General features: G+C 38.8%; 1 protein-coding gene across 2 annotated transcripts in view; it reads right to left on the bottom strand.

Moving 5' to 3' along the window:
* The window catches only part of cckar (cholecystokinin A receptor), a 103,237-nt gene extending 78,191 nt beyond the window's left edge, over positions 1-25,046 (bottom strand). The window contains exons 1-2 of one of the 2 annotated variants that reach the window (XM_039751258.1): positions 24,618-25,046; positions 23,928-24,179 (exon numbers count right to left, since the gene is read on the bottom strand). In XM_039751258.1, coding sequence (XP_039607192.1) covers positions 23,928-24,179; positions 24,618-24,747 — 382 coding nt within the window. In that variant the 5' untranslated portion in view covers positions 24,748-25,046. Of the gene's footprint in view, positions 1-23,927; positions 24,180-24,595 lie in introns of both variants that reach the window. The other variant, XM_039751259.1, reaches the window with a different exon arrangement.
* Between the last annotated feature and the right edge of the window lie 516 nt (positions 25,047-25,562).

Raw genomic sequence — 25,562 nt, forward strand, 5'->3', positions numbered from 1 at the left:
CCGGGACGTAATGAATGCATGAATTACTGATTCCAGGAGGTGGTTAGAAAGAATAGGCTTGAGTTTGGCGATTCGCCTTAGATGGAAAAAGCAGGATTTTACTGTGCTGTTGACTTGAGCATCCATTTTCAGGAACGTATCCATTTTGATTCCAAGATTGGAGACAGACGAAGTTACTGGAATGGGAAGAGAAACGAGGCCAAGGGGTGGAGCCTGTTTGCAGTCGGGACTAAAACAATGACCTCGGTTTTTGAATCGTTCAGGTGAAGGAAGTTTACAGCCAGCCAGTCCTTAATGTCAGATAGGCAGTCGAGGAGAGGTTTGGTGGAGTCAGTTGGCTTGAGGGAGAAATAAATTTGGCAGTCGTCAGCATATAGGTGATATGAAATTGCATGCTTTCTAAAAATTGCACCTAAAGGCAGGATGTAGATTGAAAAAGTAGTGGCCCTAAAATGGAACCCTGGGGAACCCACATGGGAGTGGGACTGATTCAGATGAAAATCGTCTAGCATGACTCTGAGAGTCCTGTTGCAGAAATATGACCTGAACCAGTCGAGGGCTAAGCCAGATACACCAGCCCAGGATTCGAGTCGGAGATCATGATGTTGGGTCGATTGTGTCGAAAGCAGCAGATAAGTCGAGAAGAACCATAACCACGTGGAATCCTGAGTCCAATGCCAAAAGGACGTCATTTAGGACACGTAAATGCGCGGTTTCTGTGCTGTGTTGGGGCCTAAAGCCTGACTGAAAAAGATCCATTACCTGATGGTCCTGTAGGTGATGAGTTAATTGCTCATAAACTACTTTTCTAGTATTTTTGACAAGAAAGGTAGCTTGGAGATTGGACGAAGATTGGAAAGAATGGCAGGGTCAAGATCAGGTTTTTTCACAATTGGATGTACAACTGCGTGTTTGAAAGCATGAGGAACTATAGCCGAGGATAGACTACTAGTTATGATCTTTAGGACATCATATCGAATCACAGGAAACACATCTTTCAGCAGTCTGGACGGCACCACATCGTCCGGAGAGCCCGAAGGCTTCATTGAGGCAACGATTTTTCCAGATGGGGAGCGAAATAGGTTCAAATCTGGTGAGGGAACCGTGCAGGAGCGGCTAAATCAACAGAGCCAGAAGAAGAAATGGAGATCTGGGATCTAATGTTCGTGACCTTATCCAGAAAAAACGTGAGGATCTGATTACAAAGAGCAGTGGAGGCAGCAGAGAAAACAGTTACGGCTGGAGAGAGGACAGCATTTAGTGTTTTGTATAAGACACGTTGATCGCCAGAGTTTTTTGAGATGATGTCAGCGAAAAAACGGTTCCTTGCACCTCTGACCGCTCTCTGGTATTGGGACCACGCGTCACTCATGCAGTCGAAGGTAACAGTGAGACCATCTTTCCTCCATTTACGTTCTAGCCGCCTACAGTTTTGCCTGATGGAGCGAGTTTGTTCATTTAGCCATGGGTCATGCTTGACTTTGGATTGTCTCCATTTGAGTGGGGCTACGACATCCATCACAGAACAGCAGGAAGTGTGGAAAGTTTGCAATAAAACATCAGCATCCGTGGATTCACATGATGTGGAGATTGGTGAAAAAGCAGCTGTAAAATCTTCAGCAGCAGAGGGGGGAATGACACGGGAGGGACGAGTGGTGGTGGATTTACCATGCTCAACAGAGACCAAATCCAGATTAAACAGAACAGGCGAGTGATCAGAAAAGCTGGGAGGTAGAATGTCCAAGTCACTGATTCTGAGACCGCGAGAAAGAACCAGGCCCAGTGTGTGAACCTGTCCATGTGTTGGTCTGTTCACTAGTTGAGAGAGACCAAAGGAGTCAATAATGTCCAGAAAGTCTAGAGGATTAAGGGGACAGCAGACATGGACATTAAAATCACCCAAACAAAGGAAGCGATCATATCTGCAGGTAATATCAGCCAGGAAAGCTGCAAATTCATCTAAAAAGTTCTTATTGTATTTTGGAGGGCGATAAATGAGTGTGCACAGCAGCGGTGGTGAGCAGACTAGTTCAAACATACTGAGCTCAAAAGTTGAAGGGGAAAATGAAAGGGGAAAGGAAGGGCGGTTGCAAATAAAATCAGATTTAAATAAGGTCAATAAGCCACCGCGCCTGCGCTCTCGGCGTGTTGATAAAGGAACATCCCGGAGGCAAAACTTCAGTGAGTGGGAGCGTCTCGCCCGGTAAAAACCAGGTTTCAGCGGTACATAAAAAATCCAGGCCATTAGAAAGAAAAAAGTCTTTCAGGATGAAAGTTTTGTTCACGACCGATCTGGCATTTATCAGCGCGAAACGAACCGGCTGGGAGGACGTCAACAGAGACGTACCAGCCGTGGCGGTTGATATTGTCATGATACGGCGTAGGTTGTTAAAGTTCACCCCCCGGCGGCGGTGACGGAGCGAGGCAGGGAGGTACATCGGAGCGTCCGAGGGCAAATGGCATTCCGGCAACATTACCTCATGTTGGGAGCCTGGAGAGTTGTTCCTAGAGAGGATCCGGGAAGCTCGGAGCCGAGCCCTGATGCCACCGCGCTTACCCCGGCGGCGGCGTTTCCATCAGCGACCGGCCAAGCCGTAGGCAGTGATGAGGAAAGCTGGGACTTCCTCAAACAGTCGGCCAAAGGCTTGACTGAACTCAGGGGTCAGATGTTGAGAAATCCCCACACTCGTTCGAAGAGCCAGAAGGGTGAGGCGATCATAAGAAATGATCGAGTCAAGAAGAGCATCACAGGAACAGGTAAGCCGAGGAAAAAGCAGGACTAATAAGAAACAAAAAAGCCAGAGCGGCTGACGGCGTGCCTCAACAGTCGGCGCCATCTTGATTCATAATGTGATATATAAGTATATGTATGAATTAGCCCACAAAAATGTGGGTTAACAATAAAATTAAACAGAAATAGTGATGTGACTAAAACAGTGACAGGGCTACTCCCTCTTCTAGACACACAGTCTGTAATAAACACTATTACCTAATGAATAGGAAATATTTCAGCTTTTAAATCGAGCTTGAAAACTTATTAGTTTATTCTAGCACACCCTGACTAGAGCTGCATATTTTGTCTCTCTTTGTTAGATATCTTTGTTTATTAGTCTCTATCCTAAAAATAATGCAAGTATGACAATCATTAATAATAACTGATCCTCCTCTCTTCCTATTGTCCTAGGTTGCCATAAATGTGACTGAGCCAGAATGAATCTGTGATTTTTTTCTGTTATTACTGACTGTGGCCCTGTGGTTCTGATTGAAGTTTGTTTTACTCTCCTCCAATACCATATCAGATGGTGATGTGCTTGTCAAGGTGTGCAGCATTATTACTGTGGGCTGCAATTATTGAGGTCACGCAGAAACCAAGGAGGCATCCAGAAGCTGCCTAGATGGTTTAAGATCAGAAGGATGAAAAGAAAGGAAGGAACAGCTGATTGTCCGTGAGCCTAGTAGGAAAAGACAAACAAATATCTGATTTGAAATTTCACATATATTCAGTGACATAACTATTGAAAAGGAAAATCCTGAATTGTGCATATGTAAGTAACATTTTAAGTTCTTCTTAGCCCATGACTCCATCATAATCAAATCCAGACCTATTAGATGAGAGCCCTTAGAATATAACAAGGGCAGGCAAAGAAAAAAATTGGAAAATAAATTTTATTTGCCAAACATGAACACACCTACCAAATGGCTGATAAAAAATTATCGTAGAGTTTAATAAGTAAAACAAAAACCTCTTATAATCTCACCTATCCATTTATGACACCATTAAATATTAAGAATAAACAACTATATGTATCTAAATTTAAGATAATACTAACAATGCAAATATTGTCATTAATGTTGTAAAGGTGATTACTCTGTCTGCTCCTAGAAAGTGATAGAAAGAGTCTGTGTTGCAGTGATCCTTTGAGTCACAGTAATTTGTTGAGAGTTCTGTGCCCCTAAATTGGGTTAGCTAGAGTACAAGGGTGAAAGCAAATAAAGACCAACTTAAAATTGAACTCCCCTGATGATTCTTATAAATTCTCCTCACAAAGAGGACCCACGCCTGGATCCAGGTCTGTCAAGCATTTAACATCAAGATGAATCACATATTTAGATTATTTCAGCTCAAAATATTTATACAAATCCACTGTGCTGACTCTCAAACCACAAGACAAGGATAAAAGACAGATGCAAAGCCATTTAGATGTACTATAATTTGGCAATGGAACTTTCTTATAAGATGTAAAACTCACATAATTGGTGAGAAGGCAGCCGAGAAAAAAATGGAAACAGAATACATAAAACAATGAACATTCCCATACCATACTTTATGCAAATGGACATTAGCTCAACAAAAATGATAGTTTAATTTGTGAATCACTTGTGACAGGTCAGATAAAGGTAATAGATGAATTTAAACATTTTGAAAGTTGGGTTTTTCTGTAGGAGGCACAGAAAATTAGAGTTGCATGAAAATGGGGTTGCAGGGTGGATGTCATGATGCCAAATAGATTGAATGGGTAAATGTTTGTAAGATGCCTTGCGCAAAATGATGTACAATAAAGCAACAAGCTTCAATAAGGGAGATGCTGAAATTGCAAAGTTTTACAGAGGATGAGCAAAAAGTTGAAAGAATAAATGAACATTACAAGTCTTATGAAAAGATCTAAGTTGAAGACAGAACAGAAAGGTATGCCAGGAATTACAAAACTGGACTGTGCCCAATGGGGATAATAAAGAAAGCATGGCAGTTAAAAAGTTAAGGTAAGAAAATTAATTAATTTTAATAATGGCAAATCTACCACAAAATGTCAAGGGAAGGGAGTTGCAAAAGAAAAGGGATACCTTAATACTTTTAAAAATGCAAAACTAATTATAGGATATAATGTTGTTGGAAGGAGTTATACAAGAGCCCCCGTAACATTTCGTGACACACCTATGCTAAATAATTAATTGGCTGAAAGTCCTCAGTGTTAGTGTGTCAGAGAGAGGATGTGCAGAATTGTTCATAATGGTAGTCAGTTTTGTTTTATTTCTAATTCTTTGCTACACCCTCCAGGTGGTACAGAGTGCATCCAATAATTGTGCCTACACTTTTAATTAGTTTGTTGATTAGGTGGGCCTCTCTAGAAGTGATGTTACCAGCCCAGCACACCACAGCATAGGAAATTGCACTGAAAATCACAGAGTTGTAGAAGATGTAAAGGATGTCACTTTCCACATTAAAGGAACACAGTCTCCTAAGGAAAAAGATCCTGCTCTGTCCTTTCTTATATAGCTCCTCTGTGGAATCCAAGTACTTAGAGGAGTTCACAGTCTCTGCATCCACTCCCTGTATAGTGACCAGATACAGATGTTGTTCGGTGCAGAGAAAGTCAATAACCAGTTCCTTGGATTTGCTAATGTTAAGTTGCAGACAATTCTTTATCAAGAAACAAAGTTCTCAACCTGACCACTATAATCTGTCTTATTCCCTTTATCAATGCACCCCATAAGTGCAGAATCACCTGAGAATTTCTGCAAGTGACATGACCTGGTGTTTTATTTATAGTCTAAATTGCACAGAATAAAGAGAAAAGGAGACAGGACTGTTTATTGTGGTGCTCCAGTGTTGTTCACATCCATATCAAAAACACAGTCTTTGAGTCTCACAAACTGCGGTCTGTCCGACAGACAGTCCATCAAACAGGACACCATAGATTCATCCACCTTGCTTTTATTTGTACAATATATTTTTCACTACTGCTGTATATAATATTGTGATGGTGTCATGTATTGTCTACTGTGTTGTTACTTGTATTTACCTTGTTATGTTTACTGATGCAACACCAAGACACGTTCTTAGCAACTATTCTGCCTGACAAAGAAGTTTTAAGTTCATTAGTGCTAGAAAAGGAAATTCTGGGGTCTTATTCATTTTATTGATGGACATACACACTGCAATTGTGTCCGGCAGCTTGCCTGACCTGTAAATTACATGGATCAGGAAAATAAAGTATATTGTACCTAACAGTCTTTAGGAGAGAAATGTCCCTTCCCTGAAGAGTGTAGTAAAATATTTTAAATTAAGTGAAAAAATCACAAAAGAGTATATACAAACATATACTAATGGCTTATACATATGATTCTTTTGTTTTTATCTTCAGAAATGATGGAGACAATCAAAGACCGAATAATCATTTTATCAAAAAACCATAAAATAATACCAAACTAGCTGCAATCATATACAGATACAAACTAAACTCATTTATCATTTTTTTTTTGTTTGCATTAAGTACTTCAGGTAAACAAACACCCAAACTCCACTTCAAAAACATTTTTCTTTACTTAAGCACAAAGACTAACAGTATTACTTAACTTGAGCACAAAAGCTTCCAAAATGCTAAACATTTTTCAAAATATAGCCAGGTCAGGCAAACAATCCTTAATCCCATGTCTTAAGTAACATGCATCAAATTATACTAAAACGCAGTGAAGCAAAAAAAAACTCTTGACTCATCATCATTATATACAAATTTCATTCTATTTTGTAGAAATATGCAATACATTACTTTATTTTTTGTTTAGGTTAAGTAAATGTAATAACTTTGATGGATTATCTTAACTTTACTCCAATATGTTTTTCAAAAAATGATTTTAAAATTACAACCACTTCTGGTTCTAGGGTACCAAAAACGGTATTTCTTTCTAGGGGATTCAACAATGATGAGTAAGATGTAACAGACCATCAACAGGCAATATGATCTTTCCCTCCCTCCCTTTCTTTCTCTCGCTCTCTCCCCTTCTTCTTCCTCTTTTTTTTAATCTGACTCTTTAGCTTCTGGCCATTACTGTTGTTTCCCACAAACTAATCACCCCAATTATAATCACAAACTGATCACCCCAATTACAGTTACCCCCAAAAAAAGCCATAAAATGAAGGGAATTTTATACTGTTTTACTTAGGTAATGCTCCTTCCAATCTTTCCCACATGTTTAAGGTATTTAAATCTTTCGAATGTCTGTTGGGATATAAAATGAAATGGAGAAAATCTGCCCTGTACTCAATGCACATTCTGTGCATCAATGTCTGTGGCAGTCTGCCCTAAATATTTTTATTGACAACTTTATACCATTTAAAATAGCATTATCTCTAACTATCAGAAGATTCACTTATTATATAATAGCCTATTCTACTGTCTTTCCACCCCTGGCTGGCCAGTGTTAAAATTTAAAATACTCCTCCCACCAATAAATGCTAACTGGATGTTAAATCCCTGATTTGTGATAGAGCAAAAGGATGACTTCCCTTTACAGATTTTCAGTTGCAATTTTGGGCTTTTGTCTTGTGTCTGATTTGGAGCTGGTTGACCCCTCCTCTTAATCCCCCTTATCAGATTGCCCTCAAATCCAATATTGCCACTCCTAGATCTCTCTCTTTTCTCCTTCTCTTCAAAGAACTAAAACTAACATCTCTTCCTAACAACTTGGAGCTATTAATCTCTGTGGATGCTAGAGGCACTGTTGCCCCATGAAAACCACCAGACAAATGTCCAAGACACACATTTAAAACACCAAGAATAATTTCTTTAATAATATTCTTCAATAAAGTGCACAAAACACGGCACACTCCACAATTCTTCCAATAATCAATAATCACAATAATAAACACAATCCTCCACTCCCAGCAGCTCCGTTACACTCCCTCCCAACTCCGGCTCTCCTGCTGGTTTTTCCAAACACCACATATTCCTTCCTTAAGTATTCCGGAAGTACTGCAGGCTTCCATCCTCGTGACTCCAAAGTACTTCTGGGTTGGTGTAACAGGAATAGTCCCCAGGTTCTTGGTGAGCTCCCCCTGCCGGCACCCAAGGCATCCAACAAGGCTGAAGAAACGGACTCCATGTCCCATTCTGCCCTGAGAGAGTTCTGGGGAACCATTTCTGTCCAGGGGAGCTGCCATCTAGCGTCCCGGGGGATGTAGTGCCCTGAAAAGGCTGCTTTTCTTCCTGTTCTCTGTTGAGGGACTTCCTGGCCATACTAAAACGCCATCCGTCCATCACATCTCTTATATGTTGACTTTATGATACAGAGTTGAAAAAACTAGATTGCTGCCCAAAATGGCACCTACATAGCCACAAACTTAGTACTCCTGTTTCAAGTGGTCAGTGGTTTCATTTCCTCCCTGAGCCTGTCAAGATGGGCTTTTGGTGACTTTCTAGGCACAATAACTGCAAAGGTGTCTCTAAGGATCTTGCAGGAACCCTGTTGTCACTCTTTCTTTTATGTTCTGACAAATATCATTCTTCATTCTGCTTTTCTAAAACTCTCAATGATGGTGAAAAAGTGATCACTTTTTTGCAGAATCTTGTGTTCTGGTGAAACTTTTGAGAGGCCTGAGGCAGATGATGGCTGTCACACTCTCTTTCTTACCATGAAATCTTTATCCTAATGTGGCCTGACATCCAGGTTTTGTTTCACTCCATAGGTTTCTTCGGAAATTTTGTCGATGGAGTCAGAGGTGGGATGTTAAAGGAAGTGGATTTATTGTTATTGTTAGCTGTTATTATTGTTTCTTATAACAATTTTTAATATATTTTATGAGAAACCTATTTATTTTGCTCATTATTATTTAAGTGAATAAATACTTGCTCAAAAAAACCCACAAAATATGAGTTCAATTATACTACTATACAAAGATGTATTAAGATACAGTAAATCAAAATCTGAGAATGAAGGTTTTATCAATGTTTCATATAAGTAATTCAAAACATGTAAAAACACAGCCCTGTTGTTCTGGTCACACTGCATATCTGCTAACAATCATAGCAGATGTGTAAGTATTTATTGCAAGACACCGGGTAATAGTAGCAGAGGTGTCTGGACACAATAAACAAGTAATATTTTAGCATTCAAGGTTGAACCAGTAGACTTGCAAGTAGTTTTTATTTCAGAGGCATTAAACTATTAACTTATATACAGTGTAGTACAATAATCTGCTTGTCAACAAGACTCTGTTATGTTGGCACCTACCAATACCAGTTCATTGTTGCTGATCAATCTCTTACTTAGTTTCTTATAATGTCTGATTGTTACTTGCATAAATGCTTTATTTTCATATTTGATATTTATTTTGTTGCCAAACCAAGGAATAAGGAAGAAGGTGGTAATCCAAACAATAAATATACAGTCTGCAGTTTTTACAGGTGCTCATTTATAAATGAAACACATTTTTCTAATGCAATCACAATAAGGTAAGACACATAAAGCAGGAGTGCAAACTAGCGTAAGTGATCCACTTGTGTATGCTATGAAGGCTGGATGATAACACTCTTTTTTCTGATCCCATCCATTTCTCCTCACACTCTCTATTGAAAAAAGGATAGCCAGATGCCTAGGACTCAGCAGAGTTATGTAATTTTTCATTCTAAAACTGTTGAACATTTATAGGTATAGTTCATTGCCATTATTTTGTGTAAAAATCTCTCATTAGTTCTGCATCACTGAATTATTAGATTCTAAATCCATTAATTAGCAGCAAATACATTTCAGAATATTTCACATGAACATTGAAAGTGAAATGAAATAGAAATTGAAATAGGTGTCTACTGTCAATACATATTAACAAGCTTTATGGAGGAGTGTGGGACTTAAATGAGGACAATCATTGTCCTGAGCCCAAGGGCTTATTCCAATTTAATGAAAACTCATCAGCCCATCACAAGCCCTGCCTATTCCTACAACCATTCCTTTATAGCTGCACATCTCTCTCTCTCTCTCTCTCTGTCTCCATCAACAGCTCCCTTACAAACATTTAAAGTTTAAGTTAACGAACTGGATCCAAAGAATTAGCCAGCTCTGACTACATGCTCACCAGTTTTCATACAAAGCTAGAGTAGCTATTTCAATAATAAACAACAGTTCTTAAATACAAAACATAAACTAAAACTAACCTTTAGCCCACAGTTTAAAATAGTTTCTTAAAGTATTAGTGATAATAACAAAGAAGGTATGATTGGTTTCAGGATGTTTCTAGAAAATAAATTCCTCTGTATTATGTAAAAAACCAAGTGCTTTCTTTATCAAAAACAGGCACCAATCCAGTCTTATATATTTTTTAATAAATAAATTAATACAAAAATGTCACTGACATTTACTCTTTACTTTTTTAATTTCTAGATTTTGTAATTGAACTTTTCCACTTTTCTTTTGTGAAAAAAACACATTCTTACAGCCTACATAAATTTAAACATTTACGTAATCAACATTATTTACTTATTGCCAAAATATTTTCAAGATGTTTGTGCAAAAACATCTCCATAAGTAGTCTTCTTGTCTGGATGCTGAATAAAGATCTTTTCATGATGAATTTCAGATAAACTTTGGTTTACCAAAAATAAACAAGAAAAACAGTTTTGAATTAGCTGTAATGTTGGAGCAAAAACTGAGAGCAAAAAAAAATACTTTATATTAGCAATCCTAACGACATCTTTGATTGATTGCTACAAATGACAGTTTTCAATTAGTATGTAAACCACTTAATAGATAATGTAGATACATTGTAAATAGGCTGTTAGGTTTCCAAACAATCACTGTGTCTACTTTTGTTGTATGATTTTTATCTCACTATTTATTGTTAGTTATTATTGGCAGTACTGTATTTAATTTGCCATTAAAACTCAACATTTCACACTCTTTTAGTTTTTTAAAATATGGAACAGAACTGTTATTAGATGATATAACATTTTGTAAATTCATGCTTGTATTGCAATACTACAAATTGATATGAACATCTTTTTTGCTTATTTAATTCTATTGGTTTTTCTAAATACTTCCAGGTATTGTAATTTTTACAAGCAATATATTCTTTAACCCAAATTTTCCACCTCTTTTTAGGCACACTGGGTGTCAGATCTTTCACCCTGAACCAGTTTTATATTGGTTAACAATCTTAAACTGTAGTACCTATGATCCTAAGTTTTAGAAGAGATTACATTTAGGATATTTTTATCAGCTGTAAAAATGGAAGTATGGAGAATAAAACCCAATCAAAGTATATTGTGTGTCAAAACTGACCTGAAGGACACAGTGGTATTCAAAATATCTAATAAATGTACAAAAATGTGAATCTGAAAACTTTTTTGCATTTTATAAACATAAGGCATTTTCCTAAAAGCCTTCGCATTTCCAAGTTGAAATGATTACATTTAGGTTGTTTTTATGGATTGTGAACAAACTACCCTAAATGGGAAGTAAAATTCACTATAGTATATGGTGGGTCAAAATAATTGGCCCGAAGAAATAGCAGGTGTGGCCCCCGGCCGGGGCTGGAGCCCGGCCGGGACGCCCAGGAGGACGTGAGGAGGGCTTGTGCCTCCTCCAGACCGCGAGGGGGCGTCCGTCCTGGCTCTGTTGGGGGCCACGGGTTGAGGGCATGGAAGCCCTTCCCTGTAGGGGCCCGTGGTCACCGCCAGGTGGCGCCCCGATGCCGGTTTATCCCGTGCGGTTGCCGGTCGGGCTGGAGCCCGCCGGGGCGCTTGAGGACCGGAGGAGGGCGAGTGCCTCCTCCAGACAGAGTGGGGGCGTCCGTCCTGGTTAGGCAGGGGCCTCGGGTACAGGGCTTTGAAGCCCAGCCCTGTAGGGACCCGCGGCCACCGCCAGGCGGCGCCCGGTGCCTAATTATCCGGAGCCCGCACTTCCGCCACACCAGGAAGTGCCGGGGGGAAGACTTTGTGTGGCACCCGGAGAGCTGCCAGGAAGACAGCCGACACTTCCGCCACGCTTGGGCGTGGCTAAGGACGGAACACCTGGGGCTCATCCGGGAGCCTTATTTAAGGGGCCGCCTCCCTCCAGTCATGTGTGGAAGTCGGGAGGAAGCAGACTGAGCTGGAGAGCGAGGACAGGAGGCGGCCAGGACAAAGGCACAGAGACTGTGGGCCCTGGACTTTGGGGGATTCAGTGCCAAGGGCGCTGGGGTTGTGAGTGCACGTGATTTGAACTTGTCATTGTAAATAGTGTAAATAAAGTGTGTTGGGTGCAAAATATGATGTCCGTCTGTCTGTGCCGGGACCAGCTTTCACACAGGATACAAAATGTGTAGCATCTGTACAACAATGTGAATATGAAAACTTTTGCTTTTTGTCTTTTTTTTTTTTTAACTGCTGTGATTTCAAAAACAAATTTAATCTGATGATATTTTCAGTCCTAAAACATGTCAGTAAACCAATATATTTATTTTATAGTTATTAACAAATTTGTTTTGTCCATTTATGTATATATGTTGTGGTCCCTGGCCGGGGCGCCCAGGAGGACGAGAGGAGGGCTTGTGCCTCCTCCAGACCGCGAGGGGGCGTCCGTCCTGGTTCTGTTGGGGACCACGGGTAGGGGGCTTTGAAGCCCAGCCCTGTGGGGACCCGTGGCCACCGCCAGGCGGCGCCCCAGTGCCTAATTGTCCCTGGAGCCCAGCACTTCCGCCACACCAGGAAGTGCTGGGGGGAAGACTTTATGTGGTGCCCGGAGAGTTGCCAGGAGGACAGCCGCCACTTCCACCACGCTGGGGCATGGCTAAGGAGGGAATGCCGGGAACACCTGAGGCTCATCCGGGAGCATTATATAGTGGGCCGCCGCCCTTCGGGTCGGAAGTGGAAGTCGGGTGGAGAGAGGACGGGAGGCGGTCAAAGGAAAGAGAGGCACAGGATTGTGTGGCCTGGACTTGGGGGGAATTGGTGCTGAATTGTATATATTGTAAATAAACGGTGTGTGGGTGAACAATATGTTGTCCGTCTGTGTGTGTCCGGCCAGCGTTCACAATGTATAAAGATAAGATGAGATTTATAGATAAATCACAGCATTTGATTTAAACTGCATATTTAAGTATGTTTTCTAAATATGTTTGTAAAAGAATCAGTAAATGTTTAATTAAATTCAAATCCTGTAATTCTTAAAATATTTTACATGTAATTACTAAATTTAATTGTAAGATTCTTCAATTGTTTTACACTATACATTTTTTACCCATACTAGTTTTATGGCTTTCAAGGCTTACATTTCATCTATTTAGTGAACCCACTTGATCTAAGTTTATGGTTATGGGTTATCCACTGAATCAAACACTAATTAGAGACTAAACCCTGGAGCATAGTGCCAGTCCACTGCGAGGCCCACTTACAGAACTAGCCCAACTAATTCATATCAGGCCATCTTAGATTCTTCAATTAACATAACATGTGGATCAGAGATTACATAACATGAGGTTACATACTAGCTGCATGTAAGACTATAGAATTTAAATAGAATTAATATACACAGGATTGAAGAGATTGTCCTCCTGATTATTATTCAGGGTAAAAAACGTTTTGAAAAAATAACATTAAAAAAATTCAACAAAGTAAAAAAATCCACAAAAAATGCAGATTTTAATTACACGTGGTGGAGAGGATAGCTGAAAACTATTTCTCAAGTTATCAGGCTACTGTTCCACTCACAGGTTTTCATAGTGATCACAAGATAAAGGACTTTCAGATCACTTAACTGCACACAGCAAAATACTAGGCTAAAGGGCTCACTCTAAAAAATCACTGAGAGAAATTAGCATCTTTTTTTCAAAAAGGAGCCAAACATCTGAGTCAAAGTAACAAAATAAAGTCCTATGTTTCATTTCTTTATTACTAAGTTACATCTGATTTTTAAATTAATAAAAATATTTGAACACATTTCAGTATAAGCCATTACAAGACATAGGCTTTGTCCATGTGACTGATAATGGTTGTCATTGCTATTATATAACTGTAAATAAATTGTTAACCTAATTATTACATGCACCAAAAAACATACCAAACACAAGAATAATAACTAGAATCATTGTTTTAAAGGCGAACACACTCTTGACAGTTTTAACTATATTTATGGCAGCATTTCAACAATACATAAAAAAACATCCCAAACAATTTTCCCTTCAAGAATCCTATGGTACAGTGGGAAAAGAATCCTTCAATTAATGTCATTTTCTGGAATTCAATCATTCCCAAAATACATTCTAGCTCTATATGCGCAAAGCATTTAATAACTCAACTTAAAATCTTTCATCAATCACATTTACTCATTTAAAATTTCGAAAATGTATCCTGGGAAAGATCCAGCCTGCAAGTATAACCATCGCAGTCTAGCTTCAGCCTCACTGGGCCACAAGTTTTTGGGAGTGCACTAAATTATCATTTGAACAAAAAATCCTTGAATGCTTATTAAACAACCTTGGTGTCACAAACATACCTAAACCATTCACAGCTGTGTGTCGTGTACTCCCACATGGGTTTAAAGTGCAGAAGGACAGACTGATTGTAATAGCCAACATCACACTACTAGCACATAGACCACTACTGCTTAACTAGAAGAATTCCAACCCACATTTTTTTTTTAGCCAGAGGATAACTGATGTTCTATACTATTTGAAGTTGTATAAAATCTAATTCTCCTTAAGAAGGTCTGTTCAAAACTTTTTTAAATATGGCAAGACTTAATTAATAGAATTTTAAAATAAGCATTCATATTCGGAAAAAGGAAATGTTCCCTTTTTTCCATCTTTTTTATATTTTTGCCCATGCTCTTGACTCTCCTCTCTTTCTCTTAGGTGGGGGCTGAATTCTGTTTTGTCTCTTTTTTGTTGCTGCTTTCTTTTTTTTAACTTTCTGATGTTTGTTTCTTTCTAGTTTGACTTGAAGTCATTTGTTTTATAAATTTGACCTGATTGTATGCAATGTTAGATGGACTTTCATACCCTCACAAACTGTGTTCTTTAACTCTATAAACCACTGACTTTTTCTTCACCTACAACTTCCACAGCCAGAATTTCTTTTTTAATGCTGGAAAAGACTTCCACCTCTCCCAGCAACAACTGCAACTTCTTTAGACTTCTCTAGAAAATGGAAACAAAGGAGAAGCTGCTGTTGACCTTCTACCACTCAACCATCAAAAGTGTTTTAGCATACTGTATCTCAAAATGTTATGCTAGATGGACAGCAGCAGACAGGAGAACTCCTAAGGAAAAAGAAGAAAATGAGTCTCCTCTGCCCTTCCTTATATAGTTCCTCTATGTTCCAAGACCAGTCCAACCCGTCATTAATATAGACCTCCAAGTAGTTGGAAGAGTGAACCGCCTTTACACCCATTCCTTAGTGACCGGACATGCCGCCTCCTCCTGATCAGAGTCCTGTGAAGCCATCTGGGATGATAGAATGAAAGCAGATACCCCAACTTGTCACAAGAATCACTGCATTGAATCTTCTAAGATGAAGCCTAAGAAGAACCCATGTTTTTCTTATATTGACATTTCAACTAATTCACGTAACCACAGGTGGAGTTTTAGATTGTTATGATAAAATTAGTTTTTTTTTTGTTTTTTTTAATCTACACATTATGACATATTAATGGCACAAGCCAACAGACAAGGTACTTAGTTGCACCTGAATTAACACAGAGTTAAAAGAGGGTTGAATACTTACACAATTAAAACATTTCCATTTTAATGTATTTATCTGTGTTCATTTTTTTGTTTGCACATTAGCTTAGTAGGTTGTATTAAGAGAAGTATAACCTAGTGTCAACAATGTAATGTGAAAATCATTCAAAGGGGTTGTTTATTTAGGTATGGCCCATTAAATGTGTATTTTAAAGTTTGAATCTCTGAAGATTTTGAAGGCGCACTAAGCTTAATGTACCATTCAACATCGCAATCTAGCTGACATGGGTCAAACAAATTAATACCTTGGTTAGTTCTGTTACTCTCCTTAAGCCCATAGAATGATACCATAGAGAAAGATATGCTGGTATAGTAGATCAGATAAAGCAAGTTATGTACATTATCACTTAGAAATGACTTTGATATTTGATACTTTTAATTTTTTATGTCATTAGATCTGCAGATTTCAGTGCTCTTTTTGACAGGGTATCAGAGTAAGAATACTTCTTGTTTAGCTTGCAATTTTAATGCACCCACAAACACTGTATTTAATTAAGTTGTTATACTTTTTACGCTTGCTTTCTCCGTTTGTTTTAGTGTTAATGACCTGGGTGTGTGTTTAATAATGACAGGCTTAGTTGCTGTGAAAAATGTTCCACATTTACTGATATTGATCTCTGCTTGTTACAAACAGCTTTCTTTCACCAATTTATTGTGTGATCTTGTTTTTTTAAAGGAAAACAAGAAAATACACATCTAAGAAGCAGAAAGTGTTTTGTCTGACTATGGGCATTCATAAGTGGTTTGATTTTCTTATTTCTTTTTTAACATAAGTGAACTTGTAAATACTGTACAATGTTAAGAGTAAAGAAGTAACAGAGTTAAGTTTCAGCATAGGATAGGAATGGACTGCCAACTCCTGAGCATCAGGATTAAATTTAAAGAGTGATGTCTGTCTACAGTTATAGTCTACTGACATCATATAGTATGTGTCTACAACGGACTGCCGAAAAATGTGCAAAGAAGAAAAATCACTGAGACAAAATCAAACTGCTGGGAGCAAGGTATACTTTCTCCACCAAGGACAGATGAAAAGATTATTTTTTATTTCATCATATATTGAAGTCTCAGTAGACTGGCTTCAAAACTACGGAAAATATAATGTAGAGAGGAACATCTGAGAATGCATACAGCACATATTTATCACAAACCACCACACTGCACTTACAAACAAATGATCTTCAGGCAGCCAGCAGAAGACAAAGGGCTACAGGAGCAACAGAACAAAACAGTGCTGTTTCATACTGTAAGAATCTTGTTAATTTAATGTAATGCAGTGTAACCCTGCTACCTATTCAAACCGAGCACTAACCACTAAGCCACCATGCCACCTTAAACCAAAAGTCCTATTAACAAAGTGAATATAAAACATCATACCTATTTGAATCACTTGTCAATTACTGTATAACCAACAGCCAAGTGTGTATACTTCAGTATATTTCGTTTTTGATTTTATGATTGTAAATAGCTCATCCTTAACACCAAAAGAACACAACAAAATGAATTAAAATATATACAGGTAAATATCACTAATAGCTTTATCTATATTTCATTTTTTATATGTTTTTTCACAGCTGATATGAAATTAACCTATACTTGCATGTTTACACACCTGCTGTAGTCTGTACAGTGTTCTCATAAAACTGTAATAATGGGATTAACCATTTATTGTGACACTATTTATTTGTGGGGTATAGTCTGAGTTGGACAGAGACTTTTAGTACTTGTCCAGACTGTGGCTTATGGTTATTTCATCGATGTTTATTTGCTTATGTAAAAATTACATTAAAAGCCACTTAGACATGAGGAAAGCATGTAAACGCTAAACCAAAATAGACTGTATAAGATTATTAACCCAGGACTCTGGAGCAACAGATATAAAAAAAATACATAAAAGTCACAGCTGATTAAATCATTTACTGTAGTGCCTATGACCAGACACATAGTAATTTTTACCAAGACATAGTAAAAGAGCCAAATCAGTTTAATTATCACACTCATTGTCTCTGCTCAGGCACCTTCAGATTACAAAGTAGGAATATCATCTAGAGGTTGAAGTAAGATCTCTGCCCTTGCTGTGCAGATGAGATGAGTTCTAAACTTCCACATGGCACTTCTGTGTGTTGTCCCACCAGGTTGATACTGTCCCATTCCCACACTTGTGTGTGTGCCAGGACTTTGAAACATACAGTATATAATGTTACTTATTGCTAAAACCATTTTGATAAAGGTACCTTTCCTCATCGTGGAACAGAATCTTGGCAGGGCTATGATGTTGGCAACAATAGACTCATTGTGAGACCTTCACAGAATGCTGCTGGAAACATCAAAGATTCCTGAACTATAGTGTATTGCAGAGCACCCAGTGGAGCTAAGACATCATACAAATAAAGAGAGGTGATATCTGGGAGTAGAATTTTGTTTTTCTCTTCTCCATTGTTTTTTGTTGCTTTAAGAATTTAAGTATTAAAAATGTGTAGACATTTCTGTAAAATTATTATACATATGTAAAGTAAAGGAGAACATGGAATCGACCAGAGCTACACTTTTACACTAACTGCAAAATTATTCACAGCAGTGGCCCTTGTGAACTGGGCTACCAACGCAATATAAAACTGACTTTGAAAAAAATTAATAATAAGGACACAAGTGAGATGGGAGAAGTGGTATGTGCTTTCAGGACACTATAAGGCAGAGGTTAAAAGTGTTGACTGAAGGATGTTGCTAGGGGATGGTACATAAAACCCCAGAGTTAAACACACCTTGGATGGTAATCTAGAGGAAGGATGGGAGGAATAGATGGTAACATGCTAGATGTGCCCCAGTCTTATAGATGGCAGCAGAGAGACACATTATGCTTTAAAAGGCTCCCAATTACCCATTTTAGTGTGTCAGTGATTCTGGGACTTGTCTCACCCCTGAACAAAGGCTGAGGACTGCAGAAGATATCTGTGGCCACGGGAAAAGTGCAAAGATTGACTCTGGGAGTTCTATGAATGATTGTAAAAATGCCATGGTAAAAAAATCAATCAAAAAAAAATATCAAAAATCATGTCTAGATGACTATGAAGACTGTCGGCAGATGAGGAGGTGAAAATTCCTCTTGAGCAGAGATGAGAGTATAGCAATGTGAAAGCATCAAAAGTACAAATGTTAGACATTGTGCAAGTGTGCATCGTTGAAAAGATGTACTGTATACTTGGTTTAATTCATATAGTTGCCAAATACAGGGATGCATATATAACCTTTGCAAATGATATTCAATTGTTCAAAATTTTGTCATGAAAGCTACAGAGTGCCTCAAAAATATAAGAGAATGTAGAAACAGATGGTAGAGAAATATTTTTTATTTTGAGCTCATAAGGTCTTATGCCTTAGTCCTGTATTGCTTTCAAGTTACAGCTTAATTTTCTTTCTTTAGAAAACTCAAAATATGTTTTTTTCATACAGTACATTGTCACAGTTGCTTGGTTCATTATTCATTGGGAGGTGTTACTTATTACAGTATCTGTTATATTACGATTGTACATTTATGTAAGAGCTCTGAGTGTATAGTTGGTAAGTAGTGCCACACAAAAACAGACTGAGTTGAACTAAATACTGTGTAAGCATAAAAGAGTATGTTATATCAACTGTAAATGTACAATGTCCATGTTACAGGAAACACACATGCCCATTAAATTTGGAGACTGTGGAGAAGTCACACAAAAAGAACACATACACTCACCTAAAGGATTATTAGGAACACCATACTAATACGGTGTTTGACCCCCTTTCGCCTTCAGAACTGCCTTAATTCTACGTGGCATTGATTCAACAAGGTGCTGAAAGCATTCTTTAGAAATGTTGGCCCATATTGATAGGATAGCATCTTGCAGTTGATGGAGATTTGTGAGATGCACATCCAGGGCACGAAGCTCCCGTTCCACCACATCCCAAAGATGCTCTATTGGGTTGAGATCTGGTGACTGTGGGGGCCATTTTAGTACAGTGAACTCATTGTCATGTTCAAGAAACCAATTTGAAATGATTCGAGCTTTGTGACATGGTGCATTATCCTGCTGGAAGTAGCCATTAGAGGATGGGTACACGGTGGTCATGAAGGGATGGACATGGTCAGAAACAATGCTCAGGTAGCCCGTGGCATTTAAACGATGCCCAATTGGCACTAAGGGGCCTAAAGTGTGCCAAGAAAACATCCCCCACATCATTACACCACCACCACCAGCCTGAACAGTGGTAACAAGGCATGATGGATCCATGTTCTCATTCTGTTCTGTTCTGAGCCAAATTCTGACTCTACCATTTGAATGTCTCAACATAAATCGAGACTCATCAGACCAGGCAACATTTTTCCAGTCTTCAACTGTCCAATTTTGGTGAGCTCGTGCAAATTGTAGCCTCTTTTTTCTATTTGTAGTGGAGATGAGTGGTACCCGGTAGGGTCTTCTGCTGTTGTAGCCCATCCGCCTCAAGGTTGTGCGTGTTGTGGCATCACAAATGCTTTGCTGCATACCTCGGTTGTAACAAGTGGTTATTTCAGTCAAAGTTGCTCTTCTATCAGCTTGAATCAGTCGGCCCATTCTCCTCTGACCTCTAGCATCAACAAGGCATTTTCGCCCACAGGACTGCCGCATACTGGATGTTTTTCCCTTTTCACACTTCTTTGTAAACCCTAGAAATGGTTGTGCGTGAAAATCCCAGTAACTGAGCAGATTGTGAAATACTCAGACCGGCCCATCTGGCACCAACAACCATGCCACGCTCAAAATTGCTTAAATCACCTTTCTTTCCCATTCTGACATTCAGTTTGGAGTTCAGGAGATTGTCTTGACCAGGACCACACCCCTAAATGCATTGAAGCAACTGCCATGTGATTGGTTGATTAGAGAATTGCATTAATGAGAAATTGAACTGGTGTTCATAATAATCCTTTAGGTGAGTGTAATTTTAGAGTTAGAAGAGTGGGTAAAACCATCCTGTCTTAACAGTGGACCCTAACAGTTCTCAGCAGCCTTACCCAAAATAAAAGTCCAAGCTATATGTACACTTCTGTGCCAGAATGGCCCGATTAAAGAAACAGACATGAACATTTCATCATTGCCTGGCTGGGGCTTGTAATGCAATCTGAGACAGAGTGCATAGTACAGTGACTCCACTGTAATGTCAAACATTTTTAAAAAGCTCAGGAAATGTTCAGCAGGTGCCTTATCACCAAATACTACATTGCATATCTAGTTAGATATTAGTGCAGGTGCAGTGAAACTAAAATAAACTACACAGCAAATTTCCAAGAGTTAAAACCTTAGTGTTGAAGTACAGATCTAACTTCTGAGAACTGATTTGTCACACTTTACACTAGATGTTATTTTATTTGCAAGTGAGTGAATAAACATTCTAGTGTAATTTCCACTTTCAAGAACTACAGCAGTATTACTTTGATTGCTCACTGAAATTACAGTTTCTATTATGTGGCGTGTGGAGGTTTAATGTATTGATATCATTTGGGTTACTTTAGACATTTTAAGCTAATTAAATTATCTTAATTATTTTCCTCAAGACTGTTGTATGAAGTTCAAATTAAGCTGAGACATTTTCATACAAGTGTAATGTCACTCTGTAAACTGTTTCTTCTGGTGGTTACATAGTTTAAAACTATTTTAATCAGATTTAAAAATAGAGTTAGGGTAACTTCTAAGAAATGCTTTTGTACACCAGACAGTGCAATATTCCATTTCTACAACATTACTGTCACACTAAATGTATTGTCACATTATACACTAAATATGACACAGTCAGTGGATAGCACTGCTCATTAACAGATCCAGTGTCCTGGGTTTGAATCCTGTGTCTGGATGTTGTTTGTGTGGAGTTTGCCCATTGACCCTTTTTCTACCGAGATTTTTATCAGGATATACTAGTTATCCTCCCACATTCAACAAATATTTAAGGTTGGGTTGATTTGATTTAGTTCAGTTAAATTTATTTTTATTTATATATGCTACACCGATCCCTCTCCCACTCACACAGAAGCAGTGGTGCTGTAAGAATTATGTTTCTGGACTTCTCTAGCGCCTTCAACAGCATCCAACCTCTGCTCCTTAGGGATAAGCTGACAGAGATGGAAGTAGATTCATACCTGGTGGCATGGATCGTGGACTATCTTAAAGACAGACCTCAGTATGTGCGTCTCGGGAACTGCAGGTCTGACATTGTGGTCAGCAACACAGGAGCGCCGCTGGGGACTATACTTTCTCCGGTCCTGTTCAGCCTATATACAACGGACTTTCAATACAACTCGAAGTCCTGCCACGTGCAAAAGTTTGCAGACGACACTGCTATCGTGGGCTGCATCAGGAGTGGGCAGGAGAAGGAGTATAGGAAATTAATCAAGGACTTTGTTAAATGGTGCGACTCAAACCACCTACAAATGAACACCAGCAAAATCAAGGAGCTGGTGGTGTATTTTAGGAGGCCCAGGCCCCTCATGGACCCTGTGATCATCAGAAGTGACTGTGTGCAGAGAGTGCAGACCTATAAATACCTGAGAGTGCAGCTGGATGATAAATTGAACTGGACTGCCAATACTGATACTCTGTGTAAGAAAGGACAGAGCCGACTATATTTCCTTAGAAGGCTGGCGTCCTTCAACATCTGCAATAAGATACTGCAGATGTTCTATCAGACGGTTGTGGTGAGTGCTCTCTTCTATGCGGTGGTGTGCTGGGGGGGGCAGCATAAAGAAGAGGGATGCCTCACGCCTGGACAAACTAGTGAGGAAGGCAGGCTCTATTGTAAACACAGAGTTGGACAGTTTGACATCCGTGGCAGAGCGACGGGCACTGAGCAGGCTCCTGTCAATAGATGAAACTCAACTGCATCCACTGAACAGGATCATCTCCAGACAGAGGAGTAGCTTCAGCGACAGACTGCTGTCACTGTCCTGCTCCACTGACAGAATGAGGAAATTGTTCCTCCCCCACACTATGCGACTCTTCAATTCCACCCAGGGGGGTAAATGTTAATATTATACAAAATTATTGTCTGTCTGTTATACCTTCATTGTTATCACTCTTTAATTTGATATTGTTCTTTATCAGTATGCTAAAGTATGTGAATTTCCCCTTGGGATTAATAAAGTATCTATCTATCTAATGATTTTGAATGAGTGCAGGTGCAGACAGATGTAACAATGTTCTTCTTGTGCCAGCCAGGGGTTCCATCAGGGTACCCTAGTTTTTCCTCCCACAATTCTAGAGGTGTTATGTGAAATGGAATTTTTCAATCGGTACAGTGAGTTTGTGCATGAGTGGGCCCTGCAATGGGCTTGTCCCCTGTCCAGGGTTGTTTCCTACCTTGAACCCACAGCCCCTCATGACCCAACTATGAATTAAGTGGGTTGTTTTACATCACTATATCTACAATACTCAGTGCTGAATAAATGATATTTTAGTATTGTGAAAAATGTAACTTTTTCAAAGGTGTTGATTTTACACTTTCCAGTATGGAGATATAGTATATAAACACTTGAAACGTGTGACATTTTAGGCCTACAGGGTTTGTTCTTTTAATACTGATTGATTTGCTGTGTAAAACTCTAGTCTCAGTTTAGCTTTTTTTTTTAACCCCTGAAACAAAACTTACAATTGAATTTTAAAGAAGTTATTCCTAAACTTTGACCCCCTGTTGCAGCATGTTCCAACAATGAGGGAGCCGTTTTCCTTTAATCGATCTCTTTTAATTAGCTGCTCTTTTTGTCTCGTCTTACTCTGCTTTCAGAAAAGTACAGCAGTGCACTTTTTGCATTTATAAGACATTTAGGAGTATTTGTATTTTTGATAATAGTTTTATATTCTCAGCTCTCTTTTGTTATTTTCCTATTGAGTCCCCTTTTTCTGTGTAGTTTGCTCCCTTAGTTAATTGTATCCTAATGATGACTCTTTAACAACAAGCTGAGCAAAGACCTAGACAAATGACACTGAATGCTGAAAGGCTGCAATTATCTTAGTGTCAGACCCACTAATGTCCTCACTAGTAAATGATGCACAAAATAATCAAAACAACTTGCAAAGCATAATAAAAATGATGATGAAAATGTTAGAAACCTAGTAAAAAAAAAACCCATGTAACATATATAAATGTTACACACATTCTAACAAAAATTGAACAAAATTAGGTTTGTGATCTCTACATTGATCCCAACAACAATGAGTCCATGAAATAACAACTTCCTTCATTAGGCTGGGGTACAAATAATATTGAGTAATATCTGAAGATAACTTACAGCTACATAAATTACAAACAAGAACAGACTAATTTCTTGAGGTCTTAAAGTGTGCCTAAAGTGATACTTTAATCATCTTATGTTATCAAAACCATTTCCTTATGTACTGGTATATGATATGCAATTGATCTCAAAAACATTAGGCAGACTCACCCATGAAGTAGGTGGCAAGTTTGCAGACGCTGCTACCAAATCGGAAATCTTGCATCAGATTGGGGATTAGGTTGAGGGGCATACAGAAGAGACAGAGCATCAAGTCGCTCACAGCTAAAGACAGCAGGAATATATTTGTTACTGTCCTCATGCGCCGGTTTCTTACCAGCACAGCAATAATGAGTGAATTTCCAACTATACTGAGCAGGAATATCAAGCTGTATAAAACGATCCTCACTGTCCAATAAAAACCTGAAATGCAAAAGCAAAATAAAAGAAGTTTAATGAAAACCAATCGTGAGATGCCGCGCACAACTTTATGACATATGCCCGTTTTTTTTTTTTAAAAAAAAGCAATGTATTCTGGAATGCTACACAAATAAATTCGTTTTTCGAGAATTCCTGCAGATGTATTATTTAATAATATGAACATAGTTTTATTTAATCAGTTTGCTTTGCTCCCGCAGGGCAACAAGGCGCGGTTGAGCAATTGAGGTGTGTAGTTTAACCTGCGTTTCGCTTTTCCGGCTGAACTCAGAAAAGAATGGAAGCGACTCTTCACAAAAATGTACGCACCTTTTCACATTTATTCTGCAAGCTGAAACCCGACTTACGTTATAGAGTTACCATTACGTTCAAAGCACATTCGTGAATGAAGCGTTTCGCACCTAGCCAACTTTTTTTCTGTACCTTGAGACGATTGCAGTGCTGCTGGAGGTTGAGTGTCGTTTTCTTGAATGCAGATAATGGTCTCATTCTGTATTCCGAAGTCACACAATGAGTAGGTCATGTTTATGAAGCTTTCGTCCAGATGTTCCATTGTGTAAAATTAAAATGAAAAGTATATACATATAGGTTGGCTTCTTGGAAAGAAAGAAGGAAAAATCGGTTTTGTGTGCAGTCGAGTCAAAGAGCAGCCTACGAGAAAACTTCTTTCCTCAACATATACTGTAGGGTGACATCTTCAGTCACTTTTGCAGTAAATCTTTACTTAGTAAATATCCGGGTATCCTGTAAAAATGTCAGTGATTCGTATAATAAGTAATAACGGAGCGTGTCCAACTGATGCGCACCTCGCCAGTTTCCACAACTTAAGCTCTGCTGACCTCTGGCGCGGCACTGAGAGCCATGGCAAAGCTGCGAGGAAACCCCGCCCACCCTGAGACTGCGGAGGCGCTAAACTACAGGGAGACGCGAACGGCGGCAGATCATCCACAGTCACAGATCACAGGACTAGGCTTTGCATTGTACTATTTGGAGTACTGTTTTCAAGTTTACCGCCAAGCATACAAAACTATCTATCTATCTATCTATCTATCTATCTATCTATCTATCTATCTATCTATCTATCTATCTATCTATCTATCTATCTATCTATCTATCTTGTTACTACTGTTTTTTTTGTTTTTGCTTTGGTTTTTTAGGACACTGAGAATTAGTCAGTCAGTCAACCCGCTATAATAATAATAATAATTCTTTGCATTTATATAGTGCTTTTCTCACTACTCAAAGCGCTCAGCAATTGCAGGTTAAGAGGGCTATATCCTAACATAGGGTCACGGGTTCTGCTGGAGCCAATCCCAGCCTACACAGGGTGCACAGCAGTTCAAAAATTACAAAGGAAATTGACTAAAT

This window comes from Polypterus senegalus, chromosome 4 (assembly GCF_016835505.1).
Source record: "Polypterus senegalus isolate Bchr_013 chromosome 4, ASM1683550v1, whole genome shotgun sequence".
Lineage (NCBI taxonomy): Eukaryota > Metazoa > Chordata > Cladistia > Polypteriformes > Polypteridae > Polypterus > Polypterus senegalus.